The 19,001-nt window shown below is 59.3% G+C and overlaps 1 protein-coding gene across 1 annotated transcript in view; it reads right to left on the bottom strand.

Annotated features, from left to right (window-relative positions):
- Nucleotides 1-1,531: 1,531 nt before the first annotated feature.
- TEX22 (testis expressed 22) overlaps nt 1,532-19,001 on the bottom strand; it is an 18,248-nt gene continuing 778 nt past the window's right edge. Inside the window, 7 exon segments of the mRNA XM_040478456.1 lie at nt 1,532-2,641; nt 3,071-3,205; nt 3,460-6,020; nt 6,023-6,089; nt 6,255-6,383; nt 18,339-18,544; nt 18,753-18,826. Coding sequence (XP_040334390.1) covers nt 5,911-6,020; nt 6,023-6,089; nt 6,255-6,383; nt 18,339-18,544; nt 18,753-18,826 — 586 coding nt within the window. The 3' untranslated portion in view covers nt 1,532-2,641; nt 3,071-3,205; nt 3,460-5,910.

The raw sequence follows: 19,001 nt of genomic DNA, 5'->3' as shown, positions 1-19,001 counted from the left end.
ATCCCAGCCGCCCACCCAGCCTCAGCCACATGGCCCTGCTGCTGCACACCTCCCTTCCAGGCCTGGCTCTCTCCACCCACCCCAGGGGGGTCTTTGTCTCTGCCCTCACTGCCCAGCCCCCATGGCCATGCTTGGACACTGGTGATGCCCCCATCCACATGGGCAAGTTCCCCGGCTGGTGCGGCCTCCCTGAACTGTGGCCTCATGAAAAGGCCAAGCCCGGTCTGCCGCCCATGAGGTTGGGGAGGTGGGCCCTGAGGCTGGAAGGACCGCCTCTGTGTGGAACAAGGTACCTGCTTCTCTTTCTCAGCCCCCCTCAGGACCCTAACTGGGCACGTGTGTGCTTGTCACTTAAGGTCCAAGGATTGTGGAGGATGCAAGGCTGGTGGGCCCAGCCTGAAAGAGCATGAGGGGGAGGGGGTGGCATCCCAGGGGGAGAGAAGCAGGTGTCCCAGCCGAAGTTTGGAGCCAGGAGCGACATCACTCTTGAGGGGCAAGGAAAAGGAAGTATCTGGTCTCCAGCTTGGTGGTCTGAGCAACATTGTGTGTTCCTGCCCTTTACGCAGCAGGGGCAGGTCTGTGGCTAGAGGGGGTGCAGTTTAGTTGAGGGACCCCCCCCCCCAGGCTGAGCACAGGTCTCCGCAGCAGTGGGAGCGGCAGGGACAGAGCCATATGGGAACCCCACCCCATAGGGTCCCTGCAGGGGACTAGGAAGGTGGGCAGGAGCGCAGAGCCAGGTGGGGTTCCAAGGAGGGTAGTGCAGCCCAGGGCTCCAGAAGAGGAAATGCCCACTCACTCTCTGAGGAAGTCAGCCAGGAGGGCAGCCGAGGGGCAGGGGGGTTATGGGAGCTGGAGGAGGGGGGAAGGAGGAGTTCAGGTGCAGGACTCGGGGCAAACACGCTGAGGTGGTTTCCCCAAACGTGACCGGGGAGGTGGTCGTGGAGTGGCGTCCCTCCCCCGCCATAGGCCCCCTTCCCGACGCCCTGGCCTGAACCTCCTCATCTGGACGGCGAAGCCGCGTCGTGAAATCTTCCAATACGGAACAAATTGGCCAAAACGTCACAACTACCAAAAAGTGCCCAGCTGGCCATTGGGGGTGGAGAGAGCCCAAAACGTCCATCGTGTCTTGTAAAGTGCCTGCCTCTGCCTCGGTCCCAGACACAGGAAGGGCTTCGTCCTGAGCACCAGGGCCCTGCCCCAGCTGAGAAGGCGGACGCTGACCTCCCTGCAAGGGGACAGGGGTGGGGAGGCGCAGCTGGGGATGGGCGGGCAGGGCCCTCGCGTGGGAGGCAGGGCCACCAGAGGCCAGCATCTCAGGGAAGCCGTCCGGATCCTGAGCTTCCCCACAAAAGGTAAGGATACGCCCCTCACAGAGCGGAGTGGCATTTAAGAAGACCTCAGGAGACACCACCGAGCCCCCGCCAGCTTCCACGCGGCTTTCTCCCCTTTCCAGACTAACATCCAGCGCCCTGCCCTAAACCAGCCCTGAGGCGGTCGACAGATCCCGGGTAAATTGCAGAAATTCAATGTCAATTGCAGAAATTCTATGAATTCGTCCATTAGTTAGCAGTGCAAACAGACATTCACAGGGATGTTCTGTGCGGCTAAGTCCACACATCCAACAACAGAGAAACTGGAAGAGGGAGGGAGGAGGCGAGGGGCCAGCGCAAACCCCGTAGAGAACGCTCCTGAAGCAGAAGAGGACTCCCCAGGAGTGCCACCAGTCACGAACGAACATGAGAGGAACGTGCGATCGCTAATCAGAAGCCCAAGTAATGGATGACAAAACAGCAGACTGGAAGCAAGATTAACAGCCGAGGAAACTCGCTTCCTCACAATCACAGCATTCTGGAATAAGTCTGAAGCAGCACGGGGCGCGACGTCAGATTACCGATGGGGCGAAGGCTGGAGACCATCTGCGGGCAAGACAAAGCAACGGAAACAAGAATTTATTTGTTCGACCGTTACTTGTGGAACGTCTGCTTGGTGCCACAGTTTAGATGGGCGGGGGGGGGTGGGGGGGGGGAGGGGCAGGGGGTAAGGAGACGCGATCTCTGCCCTCGGGGAGCACACAGCCCAGTGGGGAGGAAGGCAGGGATGATCATACACGATGAGGTCACGTGTCCTGAGAGGGTGAGGGGACAATTGTTGAGAGAGGTCAGGACGTTGGGAAGGAGGGACCCTCAGCCCTGCGCGGGTGCGGCACGCCTCAGGGCCCACGGGGCGCGGGCTTCGCCACTGGAGGGCTCGGAGTGACCTTTCTTCGGGGGACCCCTGGCGGTGGCACCCGGCGGGGGCTGAGAAGATGCAGAGGCTCCAGTGGCAGAGGGCTCGGAGGGGGCGCAGAGATCGGTGTCCCGGAGTGACAAGGGGCCTGCAGGCCGTGCTCAGCAGGATCTGCACTGAGGCCCACCGTGCCTGAACCCGGCCGTCAGGGGTCAGTAGAGCTGTTTATCGGGAAGCACAGATCGCAGACACGGCAGACACGGACAGAAAGCCAGGTTGACCCTCGCTTCTGCAGTGACACTCAGAGCGGGAAGACTCAGCCCTGAGGGAAAGACGGTGTCACCCAAGACAGGAAGGAAGGGTCCCCGGCCAGCTCTGGTGTGGGTCTAAGGGCCTCAGGAAAACCTCTGTAAACCTAGAAGAATCCAAGAAATAAACGTCTTCAGACACATAAACCCGGACCTTAAATGCAGTCAATGAGGATGGAACCCAAACAAAGCCTGAGTGGCCACGTGGGGGTGGTGAGCTCAGGCTGGTGTAGACCTGAGACCCCCGCCAGCCCCCAGTGGGGGCAGGGCCCGCTCCGCAGCACTGGAAGTCAGACAGCAGCCAGCGCTGTCTGAGGGGAGCCCGCTGCCAAAGCCACGTGACGCTGGCTCTTGATTTTTGCAATTTCTAAAAATAAACTTAGGAGCAGCTTTTAAACTTGGGGTGAAGACACATCTAATTCAGCAATCATGTTTTCCCTTTAAATTAATTTTTTTTAATCTTCAAGGGGGAGCTCTCTACTTTATTCCCACGTGCCCTCTGCCTAGGCCTCTAGAAACCTCCGGGTGACCTTCACCTGACGTCAGTAGCCTTATCTTGATGAAATTGTGGGTGAGATTTTAAAACTTTATCCTCAGGTTGTTCGACAGTGAACACACGTGCTCTTGCAAAGCCAACGAAGTCCTTTTTCTCAGCGGGGGCGATGCTGGCCCTGGGAGGACACGAACAACACGTCCCAGGCACACAGCAGTTCTGGGGCGCTGCAAGTCCCCCCTTCCCACCCGGCACGTCCACAGCAGCCTCTGCTCTCTGTCCCAAGCTGGCCTGCCTCGTGAGCACAGACAGGTGCTAGGACAGCACGCGGTCAGCACAGGCAAGCCTGCGTGTGGGACACTGTCCCCCCCCCTGCCGCCAGAGCACCCCAATGCCCTCAGCCCAGGGATGTCTCCAAAGGTCTTCCCTAACTCAGAGGTGTTCCCTGATGGCCCACCACCTGGGGGGTTCCCCGTGAGTCCTGGGAGGGACGCATTGTCGCTACTGGAGCTGGAAGAGACACCCGCCTGGCTGAAAGGAAGGGAAGGAGCCGCTAAGAGTGGACATACGGTGGGGAGCACTGCGGTGTCCCTCAGGGGGGCCCGGGGGATGCCCTCACCAGACGGATGCCGCCCCAGGACTCTCCCTCCCCGCTCATCCTACTGCCGTGCACCGTCTGCTGGATGGACCCCCCTGCCTCCCAGGGACGCTCGGCCGGGGCACTGTGGACACCTGGGGCCCCGTCATTCTTGGCTGCAGGGGGGGTTCTGTGCTCTGCGGGATTGAAACAGCACTCCAGTTCTGCCCACTCGATGCCAGGGCCGCCTGTGGAAAGCAGAGCGCCCCCCAAAAGATGTCCGCATCCTCACCCTGAACCAGCACGCGTGCCTATCCGCGTCCTCGCCTTGACCCTGCGTACGCCAGGTCCCCCGGAGCGGGGCGGTGGAGGGGGGGGGGGCGGGGGCACTGCCAAGCCAGGACTTCAGAGTAGCCGCAGGACCAGGGGCCCGACATCAGCACGGGGCCTGAAGTTGGAAGACGTAGAAGCCCCCGAGAAGACGTGTGGCAGGGACAGAGGGACGCCATGCTGCTGGCTTTGAAGGTGGAGGAAAGGGCCAGCCACAGGCCAAGGGTTGCAGGCAGCTTCTAGAAGCTGCAAAAGGCCAGACAGATTCTCTCCAAGACCTCCGGAAGAAAAGGCAGCCCTGCCCGCACCCAGGCTGAGATCTGCTTTGGCCTCTGCAGACCTCACAGTCCCTACGTCTGCTTGAGGACGTGAAGTCTGTGGCCGTCTGTCAGGGCGGCCGTAGGAACCAACGGTCCCAGTGACAGCAAAACCGTCTGCAGGTGGTGAGTGACCCCTGTCCTGGGCCCCGCTCTCCTGGGGAAGGTCCCCACCTGCCCCGCCGCCCAACCTCTCTGCTCTGCCGCTCTAGTGGGGAGTGTGGGGTGCCTGGCTCCCAGCTGGGGAGACCTCATGCAGGGGAGAGGCCCTGACACCACCTGGAAGGCAAAGGGCTGGCTCTTCCAGCATCCTGGACCCACCACCCGCTGACCAGCCTTGAGAGGCTCCCCAGGCAAGACCAGAGCCGGTAGCTCAGCCCAGTGAACCGCTGGCTCTCTAGTGACAACATGGGAGTCCTTTAAAGTCACTGAGCGGCAAAGAACATCGAAGTACGTGTCGCTCTGTCCTAGCCGTTGACACTTCAGCTCCCACTCTGGACCGTGAGCACTGGTGGGGGTGGGGGTCTTCCTGCCCAGCATGGAGCCTGGCGCCTGACACCCACCCCCCACCACGTCATCGGAGGTCCCTAGGGAGGAGGGGGAGGGGATCACGATGTCCCCCAGGCCCTGCCTAGACCTCACCCCGGGGTCCTGTGGGGCAGCAGCATCGGGGCAGGACGCTCCGGAAGGGAGGCCGGTGTGTGCAGAGCCCAGGCGTGGGGTTCTTCACCTCATCTTGTCCACAGTCCCCTCCCCCCAGCTGCCCCCACACAGAAGCCCGGTCAGCCCGGGAGTCCATCACCAAATCCAGGGAATGGTGCCCGCCACCCACTGTTGTCTGTCCGGTGCCCCCGAGGGCTGGGAGCCTGCGGTCACTTCCCCCCTTCCTGCCCTCTCCAGCTTGATCTCTCCGAATGTGGTTCTGCCTCGTCACCCCCGGCTCAGGACTCCCCCCCCCCCCCCCCCCCCCCCCCCCCCCCGAAGCGGACCCCGTGGACCACAGTGGGTCCAGGGCCAGCGCTTCATGGTCACCCCGGGCCCTCTGCCCACCAAGCACTGTATGGAGGTGGGGAGGCACCACCTCCTCCAGGAAGCCTCCCTCTGTGTTCGGCACCCGGTCCGTGTTCTGCTCCCCCAGGGTTATGTGTGCCCCTTTGGGCCTTCCGGGGGAACAGGGCCCAACATAAGACCTGGTGTCCCCAAACTGGGTGGCGTCAGTACCCAGCAGTTCATGACATTAAATGCCACCCTCCTGGAGGACAGGGCTGGGCAGAGGACTTGGTCATGACCAGGCTCTGTACGTGGGGCCTGTGAGGGCAACATGCCCCACTCCGCGTCCCAACGCCCCCTGCCCTGGAGCCACTCGCAGCTGCTTGACCCCAGGAAGGTGTGGGGGGCTATCCTGGAAGGCCCCGCTCTGCCCTATCCCCCAGGCCCCTCCCCGTGGCCTCCTGGAGGCTGGGCCGGGGCAAGGCATCCCTCCCACAGATGGCCTCCAAGGCCTCGGGCAGCCAGAGGGTCCAGGAGGACCTGTTCTCCCATCCGAAGACTCATGAGCCCCTGGTGGGGTGTGAAGAGAGCTCAGCCGCCGCCACCCCCCTCGCCGCGCCCCCCAGGAAAGGCGCTGAAAGACAGACACTGGGCTGAGACACTGGGCTCTTAGGAGGGCGGGGACCTCGAGAGCTGCGCCTCCAAAGTCACGGTCTGCCACAAGGGCGCGCTCGGGGCCAGGAAGGCTTGGAAGGCGTTGGCGGCCTCGGAGGGCCTGGAGCGTGGGGGAGGAGCACGTCCTTGGCCACGTCCCCGGACACCAGCTGGGCCACGAGCCGCGAGAGGTCCTGAGGGCAACCGCGGGGTCAGGGGGCGGGGCGAGCCAGGGAGAGGAGTCGCCGGGCAAGGGCTGTCTCGCGCCCCGCGCCTCCCTCCCGCCCCCTCCCGTCCCCCCGCCCCGCCGCCGCCGCCGCCGCCTCCCCGCGGCCCCCCCACCCCCCCCCCCCGCACACCCTGGAGTGGGAGGGGGGCCCGGCGGTCCCCGGCTTCTCCCGGCCGCCCTGCACGGCCAGTCGCCGGCGCTCGTCGATGCTGACGCTCCAGCGGTGGCTCCGGCGCCCGCTCTCGGCCGGCTGGCACACCTGCGGGGACACGGAGGCGGTGGGCGCGGGCCACACCTGCGGGCCGCCGACCCTCTGCCCCTCACCTCGCGCGCCCGAGGTGCAGTCTGCTCGCTCCTCCCCGGGCTCGGGCTCAGCCTCCGGGTGTCCGCGCTGCAGCCTCAGGCCCCGTGGCCCAACCACCTGGGCCTGCTTTCCTGCTCGAGGGCGGACCGCCAAGTCCGCACAGCCGAGGCCCCGGCCCTCCCCACTGGTGCCCGGAGGTGGGGGCTGGCCCGCGGGAGCCTCAGGAGAGATGGGACCCACAGGTGGGCCGCTGCGTCTCAAGTCCCTCTGGAGTGATCATAAGGAGAGACTGGGGGACAGGAAAGAGCCCCCCCCCGCCCCCCCGGCTTGTTCTGGAAGAGGAAGACGGAGTGTGGGAAAGAAGCACTCAGACAGCAAGCGGAGCTCAGCGCAGATGTGGCGTGGCTCAGACAGGTGGTGCTGCCCCTCCCTCCCTGTGGCCACGGCACTTTGGCAGCTCCTGCTAGGGTCTGCTGCCCCAGGATGGGGGTGGGGGGGGGGCAGGTCCGCAGCAGAGCACCTGCTCTGAGGATGCCCGTGCGCTCCAGGGCGCCCCTTGGGTCCCCACCACCGGCTGTGAGCGCGGCGCCCCCAGGGGGACCCCTGACACTGGGAGGCAAGCAGAGGACACGCAGGTCCTGCTGACCTCAGACCCCCGAGTGGAGAGCGAGGGTTCGCGCTGTGGATCAAGGAAATCGTTACAGAGCGTCGTTATGGCAAATGTGACTGATAATCAGGACTGGCAAGACGCCAAAAACCCGGCACCTGGGGGCTCAGTCGGTTAAGCATCCAACTCTTGGTTTGGGCTCAGGTCACGATCTCACGGTTCGTGGGATGGAGTCCCAAGTCGGGCTCTGTGCTGACAGTGGGGAGTCTGCTTAGGATTCTCTCTCTCCCTCTCTGCCCCTTCTCTGCACACACGTGCATGTGTGCACGCTCTCTTTCTCTCTCAAAATAAATAAACTTAAAAGAAAAAAAAGATTAAAAAAACAAAAACGAAGCGATCACAACTAGGTAACAAATCACGAGGAAACTAGATCATCCGTGTAGGCCAACATCCAGTGAATCAAAGGTTCAGGAGGAGAGTGCCACAAGAAAGAGTGCACGCACGCACTTCCAGAGTCGAGAGGAACGGGGCTCCAGGCTGGAAGGGCTCACACAGGACGAGAGGAGACCGACCTGCACCAGGGGTAGAGCTGTGCCATCAGAACAGCGGCGGTGGAGGAAGAGCTCAGAAAGTCGCAGAGACTGAAAGGCAGGGCACACACAAAGGACCTGAGGTCCGCACCATCTAGGGCACTGGGCAGCAACACTCGAGTTTAGAGGCAATACGACGGTGCCTCACAGATCCTGAAAGGAGGATCTCCCACTGAGAAATGCCATGCAAGTGTGGAGGCACAATAAAGACAGTTTAACAACTTTATAGTCGAGGACTCAAACATCTTCTGGACCCTTCTGGGCAGCTGTTAGATGAGGCAGTCCACCGAAACAAGGGAGCAAACCAGTGAGTGGGGAGTCTGAGGGCCCAGGAACAGGGGTCCTGCAGAGGAGGGGCTGGCGGGGCGCCCCAGACGAGCAGCCTCCCCTGGGAACAGAGCTGGCCTCCGGACTTCCCCCAAGCGCGGCCTGTGGGACTCCGGAGCGGCCACGGGCAGTTGTCCACATGCCTGGGGCTCTGAGGAGGAGTGAGCCTCATTAGCACAGGCACAGCAGCTTCTGGATGTGGCTGGGGTCCCCAAGGAGAGCGTGCATAGTGAGGACAGGGTCCCCAATCCTGGAATCACAATTCAGGGAGGCCGATTCTCAGGTCATGGGTAGCACTGGGAGGGACAGAGGGAGACGGCACTACCCAGCCACCCTGAGGGGCCCTGCCTGATGTGTCAGGGTATTTGTGGGAAGTATCCAGCGTTGAGGGAATTTCGGGAAAGGATTAATAACCGGTGCGTATCAGATGGGGGGGGGGGTGTGCCACGATTAACTCCAGGGAGAAGCAAAGCACTGTGTGTGCGTGCGTGCGTGTGTGTACGCGCTGGTCATGGTGCTCTGTGCTCAGTGGATGTGCTACGTGGGTGAAGCCCACACAGTCACTGGACAGCGCACACTGCAAGCGGATTTAGGGGAAAAGCCTGAAACCACACAGTGGGGGCGGGGGGGCGGTGCCGTACCCTCAGTCTCTGGGAGGCACAGAATCAGAAAGTGAGGGAGCGAGAAGCAGCAGTGCCCGCGTGCTCGTTCAAACTGGGGGAGCAGCTGTGAGAGCTGGAAGAGTGGGTGCAGGGCAGTGCCACCTGCGACCCCAAGGGCTGGGGCGGGGCTCTTGTTCCAAATTACGCGTGCGTGCGCGTTAACAAAAGTAGCACAGAATCTTAGCGATAAAGACTTCGGTAACTAAGATGAGGGATCTAACAGTCACGGAACGCGCGCGCGTGACTTTGACCCACAGAGAACCACGCGCGCTCTCACCCAACAAGCGGAGCACCGCACACATCAGCCTGGTTTCAGGCCACCGACGAAGCAGATGCGCCAGCACGGGACTCGTACGGGTCACAGTAGGCGAGCGCAAAGCCACACAACGCAATGAACAATTAATGGCGGAGGCATATTGGCGTGGGCTTTCCAAAACACCCTTCTCATCCACCCGCGCGAAAAGGAAAATCCATACTATGTGCCGACTCACTTAGAGATGAGCGAGGATCCAGGGTGCGCTCCTGTCCTGTGAAGATGAAGTTTTAAATGCTGGAAAGTTAGAAAAAAAGCCACAGGCCAGATTGCAAAGCAGGAAATTCAAGAAGCTAGGAAAAGGACAACAAAAGAAATTCACTGCAAGTTACAGGCAGGAGCAAAGATTAATGAATAAGTCCACAGGGGACAATTCTCACCAGCTGGCTTTCTGAAAACCCAGCAGGACAGAGCGACTTGAGTCCCCCCCGGCCCCAGGCACGGTCCCCGTCATGTCGGCCATCTCCTCCTGCCACGAACTGTAAGCCCACGTACTTCAGACGCTCTCCTACCCAGCTCTGGACACGGCTCTCCTGCTGCTGCGAAGCGCCTCTCTGTGGACTCTGGTTGGGAATGTCACACGTGCCACAGGCAATCCTTCCAGACGTCTTAGAATGTGTGTCTTTGAGGCCTTGAAAAACTGCAGTCAGATTTGTCAGCATTTCCCCTCGTGGGTTCTGTGCGTGGCCCCAGGGAGGAATTTCCCACCGAGAGATTCTTTTTTTTTTTTTTTTTTTTTTAATTTTTAACGTTTATTTACTTTTGAGACAGAGAGGGAGAGAGAGAAGAGAGACAGAGCTGGGGAGGGGCAGAGAACGAGGGAACACAGAATCCGAAGCAGGCTCCAGGCTCTGAGCTGTCAGCACAGAGCCCGACGTGGGGCTCGAACTCACGTGATCCTTAAGATCACGACCTGATCTAAAGTCAGATACCCAACCGACTGAGCCACCCAGGCGCCCCTCCGTGAGATTCTGACAATGCTCTCACACACCCTCCTGGCACATCCGTGGTTTGGTCCTAACACTTGGTGTGCGTTTGAGGACACGTGAGGAGTCTACCTTATGATCTCCTCAATGGGCAGCCAGTTACCCCGACACCATTCGTGGGAAAGTCTGTTTCCTCACTGTTCTGCAATCCGTGCGAAGCACAGATCAAATCCCCAGACTTACACAGGGGCCCGTTTCCAGACTATTGGCACTGGATCGTGGACCACTTGTGCGGTCTGTCTGTCCCAACGCGTACAATTTTAATTGCTGGAGCTTAGAGCAGACAAGCGGTGCCTGCTCTTCTGTTTCAAAATTCGTGTCTGGTTTCTCTTCCAAGTAAATTTGCAAAAAAAAATCTTTATTTTTTCAAACAGTATCTTTACTATGCAGTGATGTATGCACATTTCTGAACCCTGAATAAAGGAAGCCACGCTGCACACATACGGCACCACTTGCTTCCTTCACTCACGAGCATGTCTGCCGGGTCACCCTGCTGCCACGTGGAGAGGCACCCACCCGCTCTAACTCCAGGCCGAAAGGCAGTTTGGCACCAAAGCAGGCCGCGAACAGATGGGAGACTGTGCGTGGGAGGTCCCCGTCCCACTCGGTTGGAACGTTCCCACGTGTCTCTCCATGCACGTTCATGCGCACATCGAGGGACCGGGTTGTTTTTAATCCATCTGACAATGGCTGCCTTGTGAGTGGGGCGTCTGGTCTCCGTGCGTCCATCGACCGGACCGACATCGGCGATTACACCTGCTGCGGGACCTCGTGCTTTGTCTCGTCCCTCCCTCGGTGTACTCACCGCCCACACGCGAACTCACCGAACCCTAAGCTCACGGATGGGCCCATCGGGGGGACACCGCAGGGCCTTCCGAATACCCAGCGCCACTTGCAGATGCCGTCCTGACACTCGCGCCACCATGGGCGCGCATCCGCCCACCCCGAGTCTCTTGCTTCTTGGCACCCCCTCCCATCTGAGATCACCTTCCCGCTCTGTGAGCTCTGTTCTTCACAACCGGGGTGAGGTCCTGCCGGGGCAAATTGGTTTTCTCCTATTTTGCCTACCCTTTTATTTATTTACTTTCCCCTCTTCTTAAAAGATTGCTTTTGCTGGGCACGAAATTCCAGATTGACAGTTATGTGCTCCGCCGGCTCAAGCTTCTATATTGTTAACGCCAGGCTGTCACTCCCTTCCAGACTCTGTCTCCTCTTTGATCGTTCCTGACATCTTATCTTTGCCCCTGGTGCCCCGCAGCCGCACTATGGCGGCTCTTGGTATAGACTCCCCTCACTTCCCCTGCTCTCGATTTGCTGGGCACGTGACTACGTTAGACTGCCCGTGTTAGCCAGCCTCTACGGTGGCATCCAGAGATTTGTGCCCCTGGTGCTCAGGCCCTGTGTCCTCCCTGCCACGTTATGTAGTGGTGACCTTGTGTCCAATAGGAAGTTGTAGACACGATGGAGTGTGAGTCCAAGGCAGTCCTAAGACGCTGAAGCTTCCTCCTTGTTCTCTCCTGAACCATCCGCTCTGGGGGAAGCCAGCCTCGGGACACGAGGACTCGAGCAGCCCCGGGAAGAGGGCACATGGTGAGGAGCTGAGACCTCCTGCCCACGGCCAGCACTGACTCACCAGCCGTGCGAACGAGCCACTGTGGAAGTGGGTTCTCCAGGCTTATTCAACTTTCAGATGACTATGGCTCTGACGTCTTGCCCATAACCAGAGCCAAAGCCACCCAGCTAAGCAGTTCCCAAGTCCCTGACCTATAGACACTGGGACAAACATGTTTATTGTTGTTTTAAGCTGCTAAGTCTTAGGGACACTTGTTACAGAGCCACAGGTAACTAAAACATGAGTGGAAACATAGGTACATTTAGGGTAAAATTTTCAAGATTCATGGAAATTTTTTTTTTTTAATAGTATTGCACTGAATTAGTTACTTTGGGGGAACGTGGCAGGTTCAAAACATCAAGTCTTCCCGTCAAATAAGGTGGTAAAGCTTCCCGTTGGGTATCCTCTGTGCTACTCAGTCTCGTGCCACAGGATTCATCCCAAGAACGGACTCATTCCCAGGGACTTTGCAGTTTCTGTTGTTAAAGGGAATGCCTCCTTTTTCCCGCTTACATTTTCTGGTCGGCTATCTTTAGTATGCAGAAAAACCATGAGGTTTTCGACGGAGATCATGTATCCAAGCTTCCTCTTTTACTAGTGGCCTTTTCTCTTAAGGGGCTTGCACGGATTTCCTAGATACGCAACGGATTAGCTGCCAAGAGTGACCGTTTCATTTTTTCTTTTCAGGTATTTATGGCTTTCATTTGCCTGACTTCCATACGGGCCGGGCTCCCGGTGTGTCCATCGTCACGGTGATGCCCTGCGTTCCTGCCTGCTGCCCGCGCCTGTGAGAAACACTTCTGGGGAAGACCACTCAGGGCTCTTGATAGCCGTGCTTTAGCGGGTTATAGACCTATCCACCTCTCCCTACCTTACTAAGAATCAGCAGCTTTTCCCCGCGTACCCATTACACTTCAATTTCACAAAATTGTTTTTAATTGTCATATTTGTTTTGTTTTAAAGAAAAGGTAGTGGAATTTGTTTTTCAGTATCTACTGAAGTAATGACACGGTCTTCCTTCTCGGTTAACGTAGACCATTTTACCAAATGGGTTTCTAGATTCCTTTGTCCTTGGGGTACGGTATTTTTTGTACATACACAACTGTGTTCACTCAATACGTAGTCATCTTGCACCTACGCTGCCGCCCCCCCTCCCCCCACACCATCCTAGGCACTGGGCGCAGGGCTGTGAGGACACAAAGTCCCTGGTCTCCTGGAGGGTGGGAGCCTGGGAGGCATCACGGTCGCGAAGGTTGGTCTTTCCGATGCTGCTGGCTTTACCTACCCCGCATTCAGGAGCTCTCCACCTGCGCCACAGTCGGATGGGCCCATCACTCCCGCCTGCCCTAGTCCCGGCCCTGCTCTCCCGCAGCACTGGCGTCAGGGTGCGGCCTGCTCTGTACGCACAAGTGGCTTCTACGCTTTCCACCTCACCGCCGGGGAGAGCTCCTTTCCTAATCGCTGGGGACCACCCACCCTTACGCTCTTCATTTAGGGAATTTCTGGGACAACTCTAGAATTCTCTTTGCCGTCTTCAGGTTTTTAAGAGTTAATTCGGGTGACGCAAATTCAGATGATCAGCTTTCACCTTTGCTTAATAACGCTGTGAGGTTTCACCGCTAACTGCCCTTCCCGCGAGCACTGCGCCGCAGGCCCGGCCTTTCTGCCGCCGCCCTCACTCCCTTTCAGCTGCACGCGGGTCTTTCTGGAAGGCTCCTCGGCTTCTCCTCTCCTCTCCTGCTTCCCACCTCTCTCTCTGATTTTCCAGGCGATTTCAATTTCATATTCCAACCCTTCTGCCGAACATTTCAATTCTGTTGTTTATCTATTAAGAGCTCTGTATGATTTGCTGAAAGTGTATTTTTAAAAAAACAGAACCCTTGGGGCGCCTGGGTGGCTCAGACGGTTAAACGTCCGACTTCAGCTCAGGTCACAATCTCGTGGTCCGTGGGTTCGAGCCCCGCATCGGGCTCTGGGCTGATGGCTTGGAGCCTGGAGCCTGCTTCCGATTCTGTGTCTCCCTCTCTCTCTGCCCCTCCCCCGTTCATGCTCTGTCTCTCTCTGTCTCAAAAACAAATAAACGTTAAAAAAAAAAATTTAAAAAAACCCAAAAAACAGAACCCTTTCCAAGTTACACGGAAGGGAGTGTCTCTCTTCCAGATCCCAGGGTTTCACGTGAACACTTTGGAAGCTTTCTGCTCCCCGAACCGCCTGGCCCTCTTGCCTCGGAGTCCTTGCCAGCTGTTGCGTGCAGCTCGGCAGAAGGGGCATGGCCTGTCGGGCACGGCGTCAGCAGAGAGGTGACTGTGACATCTGTCAGCTCTTGGTCACCTGCTGCCTCCCACTTTCCTCCTGGGCTGCTCCCGCCGCTCTGGGGCTCCGGCCCAGGGGCATCTCCTGCTCAAGCACCACTCTTGCCCTGTGTCAGGGCTTCAGGAGGGATGAGGGCGCTGTTACTTGTTGACTCCCTAAAGTCCAACGGGACGAAAAGGCAATTCTCTGCTGTGTGCAGCGTGTCAGAGTTGGATGCTTGACCGACGAGCCCGACACCCCAACCTTTCCCTTTCTTTCTGGCCTCTGGAGCTCCCGTCTCTGCAAGAAGCCCTCTGTTCTGACAACTGGGTTTCCGAGCAGGTTGCTGCTGTCTGGCCTCTGTCCCTCGGGCCTCGCCCCTGGTGCCTCTGCCAGCTGCTGGGAGTCAGGGCAGGAAGGGCCTGGGGACAGCTCCTGTTATCTCCTGACCTCAGTGTCCAGTGCAGACTGGCCCCAGCCCCGCAGGGGCAGCTGGTGGGGCTCCAAGATCCAGGCAGCCTCGCTCCGTCTCTCTCCAGACCTTCCAGAACTTCCATCAGGCTCACGCTGCTCTCGAGTGCCCGCCCGCCTGCTGGTTACTTGCACGTTGCTCACCAGCACTTCCTTCCGGGGCCTTGAGCAGCTGCCTGTGCTCCCCTTTCTTCCTGTCTACGTTTTCTTCTTCTGTGTGGTAAATGACACACAAACATCATCATCTACGGCGCACGGTGCAGCGTCATGAAGCACATTCAGCCCACCAGCACCGTCCGTCGCCACTCACTCCCCACCCCCATCCTATTTTCTGTCTCCGGGAGCCTGACCACTCTAGGGACCTCAAATATGTGGATCACGTGGTGTCTGTCCTCCCGTGTCTGAAGCATCACGTCTTGCTGGTTCGTCCACATGGTAACATCTGGCTGAGTAACATTCCGTGATAGTATACCTCGCATGCACCCGTGGACAGACACCCAGGCTGCTTCCGCCTCGTGGCAAGTGTGAATCACGCCGCCTCGAACACGGGTGTGCTAGAGTCCCTGCTTTTCGGTTCTTTTGGATTCGTGCCCAGAGCGGGGCTTGCTGGATTCCAGGGTAGTTCTATGCCTCGTCTCGCGAGGGACTCCACACTGCTTCCACGGTGGCCGTGCCACTCCACACTCCCACCAGCACGCACAGGGCTCCGATCTCCCCACAACCTCGCCAGTACTCCTCTCTTTTCTTGCGGTAGCCATCCTCGCGGGCGTGACGAGCTGTGTGCTGTGGTTTTCCTTTCCACTGCCGGCCCAGGGCTGATGATGTTGGGCGCTTTTTACATCTTTCTTGACCATCGGTATAACTTTGGAGAAATGTCCAGGCCCTTTGCCCATTTTTGCTTCAGGTTGTTGCTCTGTTTAGAGTTTCAGCAGTTCATTATGCATTCTGGACGTTCTAGACATTCATCCTTTATCAGATGTGTGCTTTGCAAATGTTCTCCCGTTCCACAGGTTGACTTTTCCGTGTCCTCTGATGACCAAAAGGTTTTAATTTTGATGACGCCTAATTTAGCTATTTTTTACTTTTGTTGCTGGAGCTGTTGGCATCCAAGAAATCACTGCCAAGTCCAACACGAAGCTTTCCTGTCTTCTCCTAGGAGTTTTGCGGTTGTAGGTGTGTGATCCACTTTGAGTTAACTTTTGCATGTGGTGTTAGGCGACAGTCTGGGTTCATTCTTTCACTTGTGTAAACCAGCGTTCCTGGTGCCGAGCAAGGACAAGACCGCCCCCACCCATTCTCACCGAGTGTCATGGCTCATCCATCAGCCATCTCTGCCTTTGTTCCTGGTGTGTATTTTACCCCCCTCAGTTTTGTCGGTTTTCCACATGTGGTCACGTGTAACTGTTGTTTCTTTCACGGCTCCGGGACTTTGAGGCTAGGTTAGAAAGGCCGTCCTATGCCCCTGGTGTTGGATGAGGCGTGGCTACAACTGTCCGTCTTCTGGAGAGCTACGCCACTGCCAAGCGTGATTCGCCGTAAAGCCCATCTCCCCCACCGATTTGAGACGCCATCTTAACCCTACACCAGGTGTCTGTGGGCATTTGAGTCAATTTCCAGACTTTCTAGTTGGTTCTGATAACCATGCATCACACACCAGGACTCCACTGCTTTGATAACCAACGCTTTGCAATATGATTTCATGTCTGCTAGGGCTGAACCTACTCTTGCTTATTTTTCCATTTGACCAGTTTGACGTACCGAAAAAGAGCAGGCAAAACTTTAGCATTATTTCAGTTTATCCGTTTCAGTAATCTCTACACCCAACACAGGGTTCGAACTCACAACCCCAAGATGAAAACTTGCACGCTCCACTGACTGAGCCAGCCAGCACCCCAAACATTTAGCACGCTTATCGCTGACGATGCTGAAGTGTGAAATGTCTAAGGAGGCCTCTCAGGGCCGGTGTCTCCCTGCTGTCAGTTTCTCCGTGATGTTTTGGGGCGCTTTAAAGCTTCTCTCCAACAGGTTCGCCTGTTTCCTGCTCAGCGTATTCCTTTCCCACTCGTTCATCTCCTACAGCCTGTCGATAAGCACGCGGGCTCTGCACACAGCCGTGTGCCCTCTCCGCTTGCCTGGGCCCCAGTCCGTTCTCCCGCACCGAACAGGCACAACCACACGTCGCCCCCGGTGCTGGTGTCACCTCGGACGCGTTCACGTCCCTCTCGTTTGGCTGCAGGACTAATTCTTCCAAGATGGCACAGGTCACCGTGAGGATGGTGACACAGCTACTGCTGGGGCTCTTCTGGGTCCTTTTTCCCCTAGCTGTCCTGCCCTTCTGCGGGACAGAGGTTTTCTTCAAACGTACGGTACCCTTGGCCATTACTTCTATTTCACAGGGCACACGTGGACTAGGGCTCGGGGGCTGGGGCAGCGACCTGTTTCTGCTGCCTCCCATCTCACAGCCCGGAGCGGGCCCTCTTTCTCTGCCCAAGCTGGGATCCGCCACCACAAGGTGACTCCTGTCGGCCAGCCCTCCCATCCCGTTCTGTCCGGTGGTCATTTCAGCGAGATTGTTGGGAAGCAGGCGTGCGTCAGCCGGCCCGGCCCTCGGGGAGAGGCTGGGTGGCGGCAGACCCTCCATCAGGGGAAGTCTCATTAGACCTCGGTCCCACCTTGAGGTCAATGACCTCTTGCGGGCATGTCATTACCATGCGGGGCGACGGGGACCGTGCTGACCCCTGCGGATGAAGGCGGTTCTGTGGGGCTCGGGAGGGGATGACACAGAGACGAGAGGAGTGCTGAGGCTGACTGACGTCTGCCAGGCGGGAGGCTCCCTGGGAGGCTGGCATGGGAAGGTCTGGAGGAAGAGCACTCCGCACTGGGGGGAACAAAGAGAAGGGACACCCGGCAAGACGTCGACACAGAGTAGCCCCTCAAGACCACAGTGGGCAGCTGACGTTCCCCAGGGGCTGAAGCAGAGGAGGGCAGCGGCAGGACAACGCGGGAGGCAGTGCCCCCAAACCAGAAAACCGGAGGTCTGCAGAGATGCATCTGTGCCCTCCTCCGGCCTCGGCCCAGCTCCCCTCCCCCTCCCCTGGCCACCTCCCGCTGGGCGGTTCTTTCCCCGCTCCCCTGCTGCCCCCTCGGCCCCTGCCCGCCCGCCTCTCTGAACCTCACACTCGAGCGGTGGCCTCTGCCCAAGAGCTGCCAGTGTGCCCCCAAGTCCCCACCGCCCATTCGGGACGCAGGCTCCCGAGTCACGCCCTCCTCGTGGCAGTGACACGTCTGTGTGTTTAAGTCCCGGACAGCCCGTCCCGAGAGTCAGCCCCACACCGGGGGGTCTGCCTGCCTGCCCCCCAGGACCCTCACAGGCACTCGGGTGGGGGCCACGGCGGCAGCTCCGGGAGGGAGCCCGCTTCCCTTCTCCCGCCAACTTTTTATGTAAACCTTCGGCCGCAGCAAGTGCGCATGCACACAGACCCAAGTGCACAGCCTGACAGGCTCCCGCTCACCACACTGCCGAGCCGGTCACACCTGGGAAGCACCCTGCTGAGTCCGACCCTGGCGCACAGGCAGCCACACAGAACCTCCGGGGGTCTGGCTCCTCTGCTCCTGAAGCACCCCCTGGGGCTGGGGCGGCAGCGCCCTGGCCCCCCGTCATGGCTCCTGGAACCTGGCAGGCAGCTGCTCACCTGCTCGGCATGAGGTCGGGGACAGACAGATGCCTCCAGTTCGGGGCCATCACAGGCAGAGGCTCCAGCGACATTTTGGTTACGGTTTGGGGACAAACCCCGCTGCCTGCCTGCCTGCCTGCCTGCTCACAGGGTGGCTGTCGGGGGGCCGCCCTCTCGGCCCAGGGTGCGATGCTGGGGCAGACTGAGGCAGGCCCCTCCGACAAGCCCAGCAGAAACAGACAGTATGGTGGCCGCCCAGCGGACACCGTGTGCCTCCCATCAGGTGCGATTCGGCCCTCCGTGAGGCTTGAGGAGCCCCTTCTACCGCAAGCTGCGACCAACCCACCTGCAAAGCCAGTTCTGGGGTCCCGCTTACCCAGTCCTGAGTCTGCAGTACCTGTTGCGCTCCGCTCTGGGCACCGGGCTGGCCCCAAGCCGTGGTCGCACTCACAGGGGGAGGGGGCTGCCCGAGCTCTTGGGGCAGCGGCAGCCCCGACTTCTTCCCCAGCGAGGCATTAGCCAAATGCTTCCGGCTGTCCATGTCCAGCCCCTCGGCCTGCTTGTCTGCACGTCCCGGGCTCCCTGGGCCCCCAAGCAGATGGAGGAAGCGTCAGGCTCTGCTGGGCTCACCTTCCCACCGCCAGCCAGACAGTGCTGGGCAGGCCTCAGGCTAGTGGGTGACCTGGGTCCCTCAGCTCCTCCTGCCATTCCCCCCCCCCCCCCACATGCTACTGGCTGGAGCAGCTACAGTGCCCTGCCTGTCCCCTCTCCCGGCACCCAGGTTTCCCACCTTGGCTCCAGCCCAGTGGGGGGTGGGGGTGGGGTGGGGTATGTGCCCCCAGCCGACAGCCGACCTCTGGGGACCTACAGAGAAGGCCAGGAACGAACGACCGCAGAACGAAGGGCCCCACAGCTGTCCCTGCCGCCTTCCTCCCACCCGCTGTGACCTCACATTGACTCCGCCCGGACCACACCCCAAGGCTGGCCCTCTACCCTCCAGGGGCTCTGCGGGGACCACGGAGTGGGCTGAGGGGGGGGG

The sequence above is a fragment of the Herpailurus yagouaroundi genome, unplaced genomic scaffold (genome assembly GCF_014898765.1).
Source record: "Herpailurus yagouaroundi ecotype Mexico unplaced genomic scaffold, PumYag 141, whole genome shotgun sequence".
Lineage (NCBI taxonomy): Eukaryota > Metazoa > Chordata > Mammalia > Carnivora > Felidae > Herpailurus > Herpailurus yagouaroundi.
Note: the sequence above shows the minus strand (reverse complement) of the source record. Positions and strands in the feature narration are given on the sequence as shown.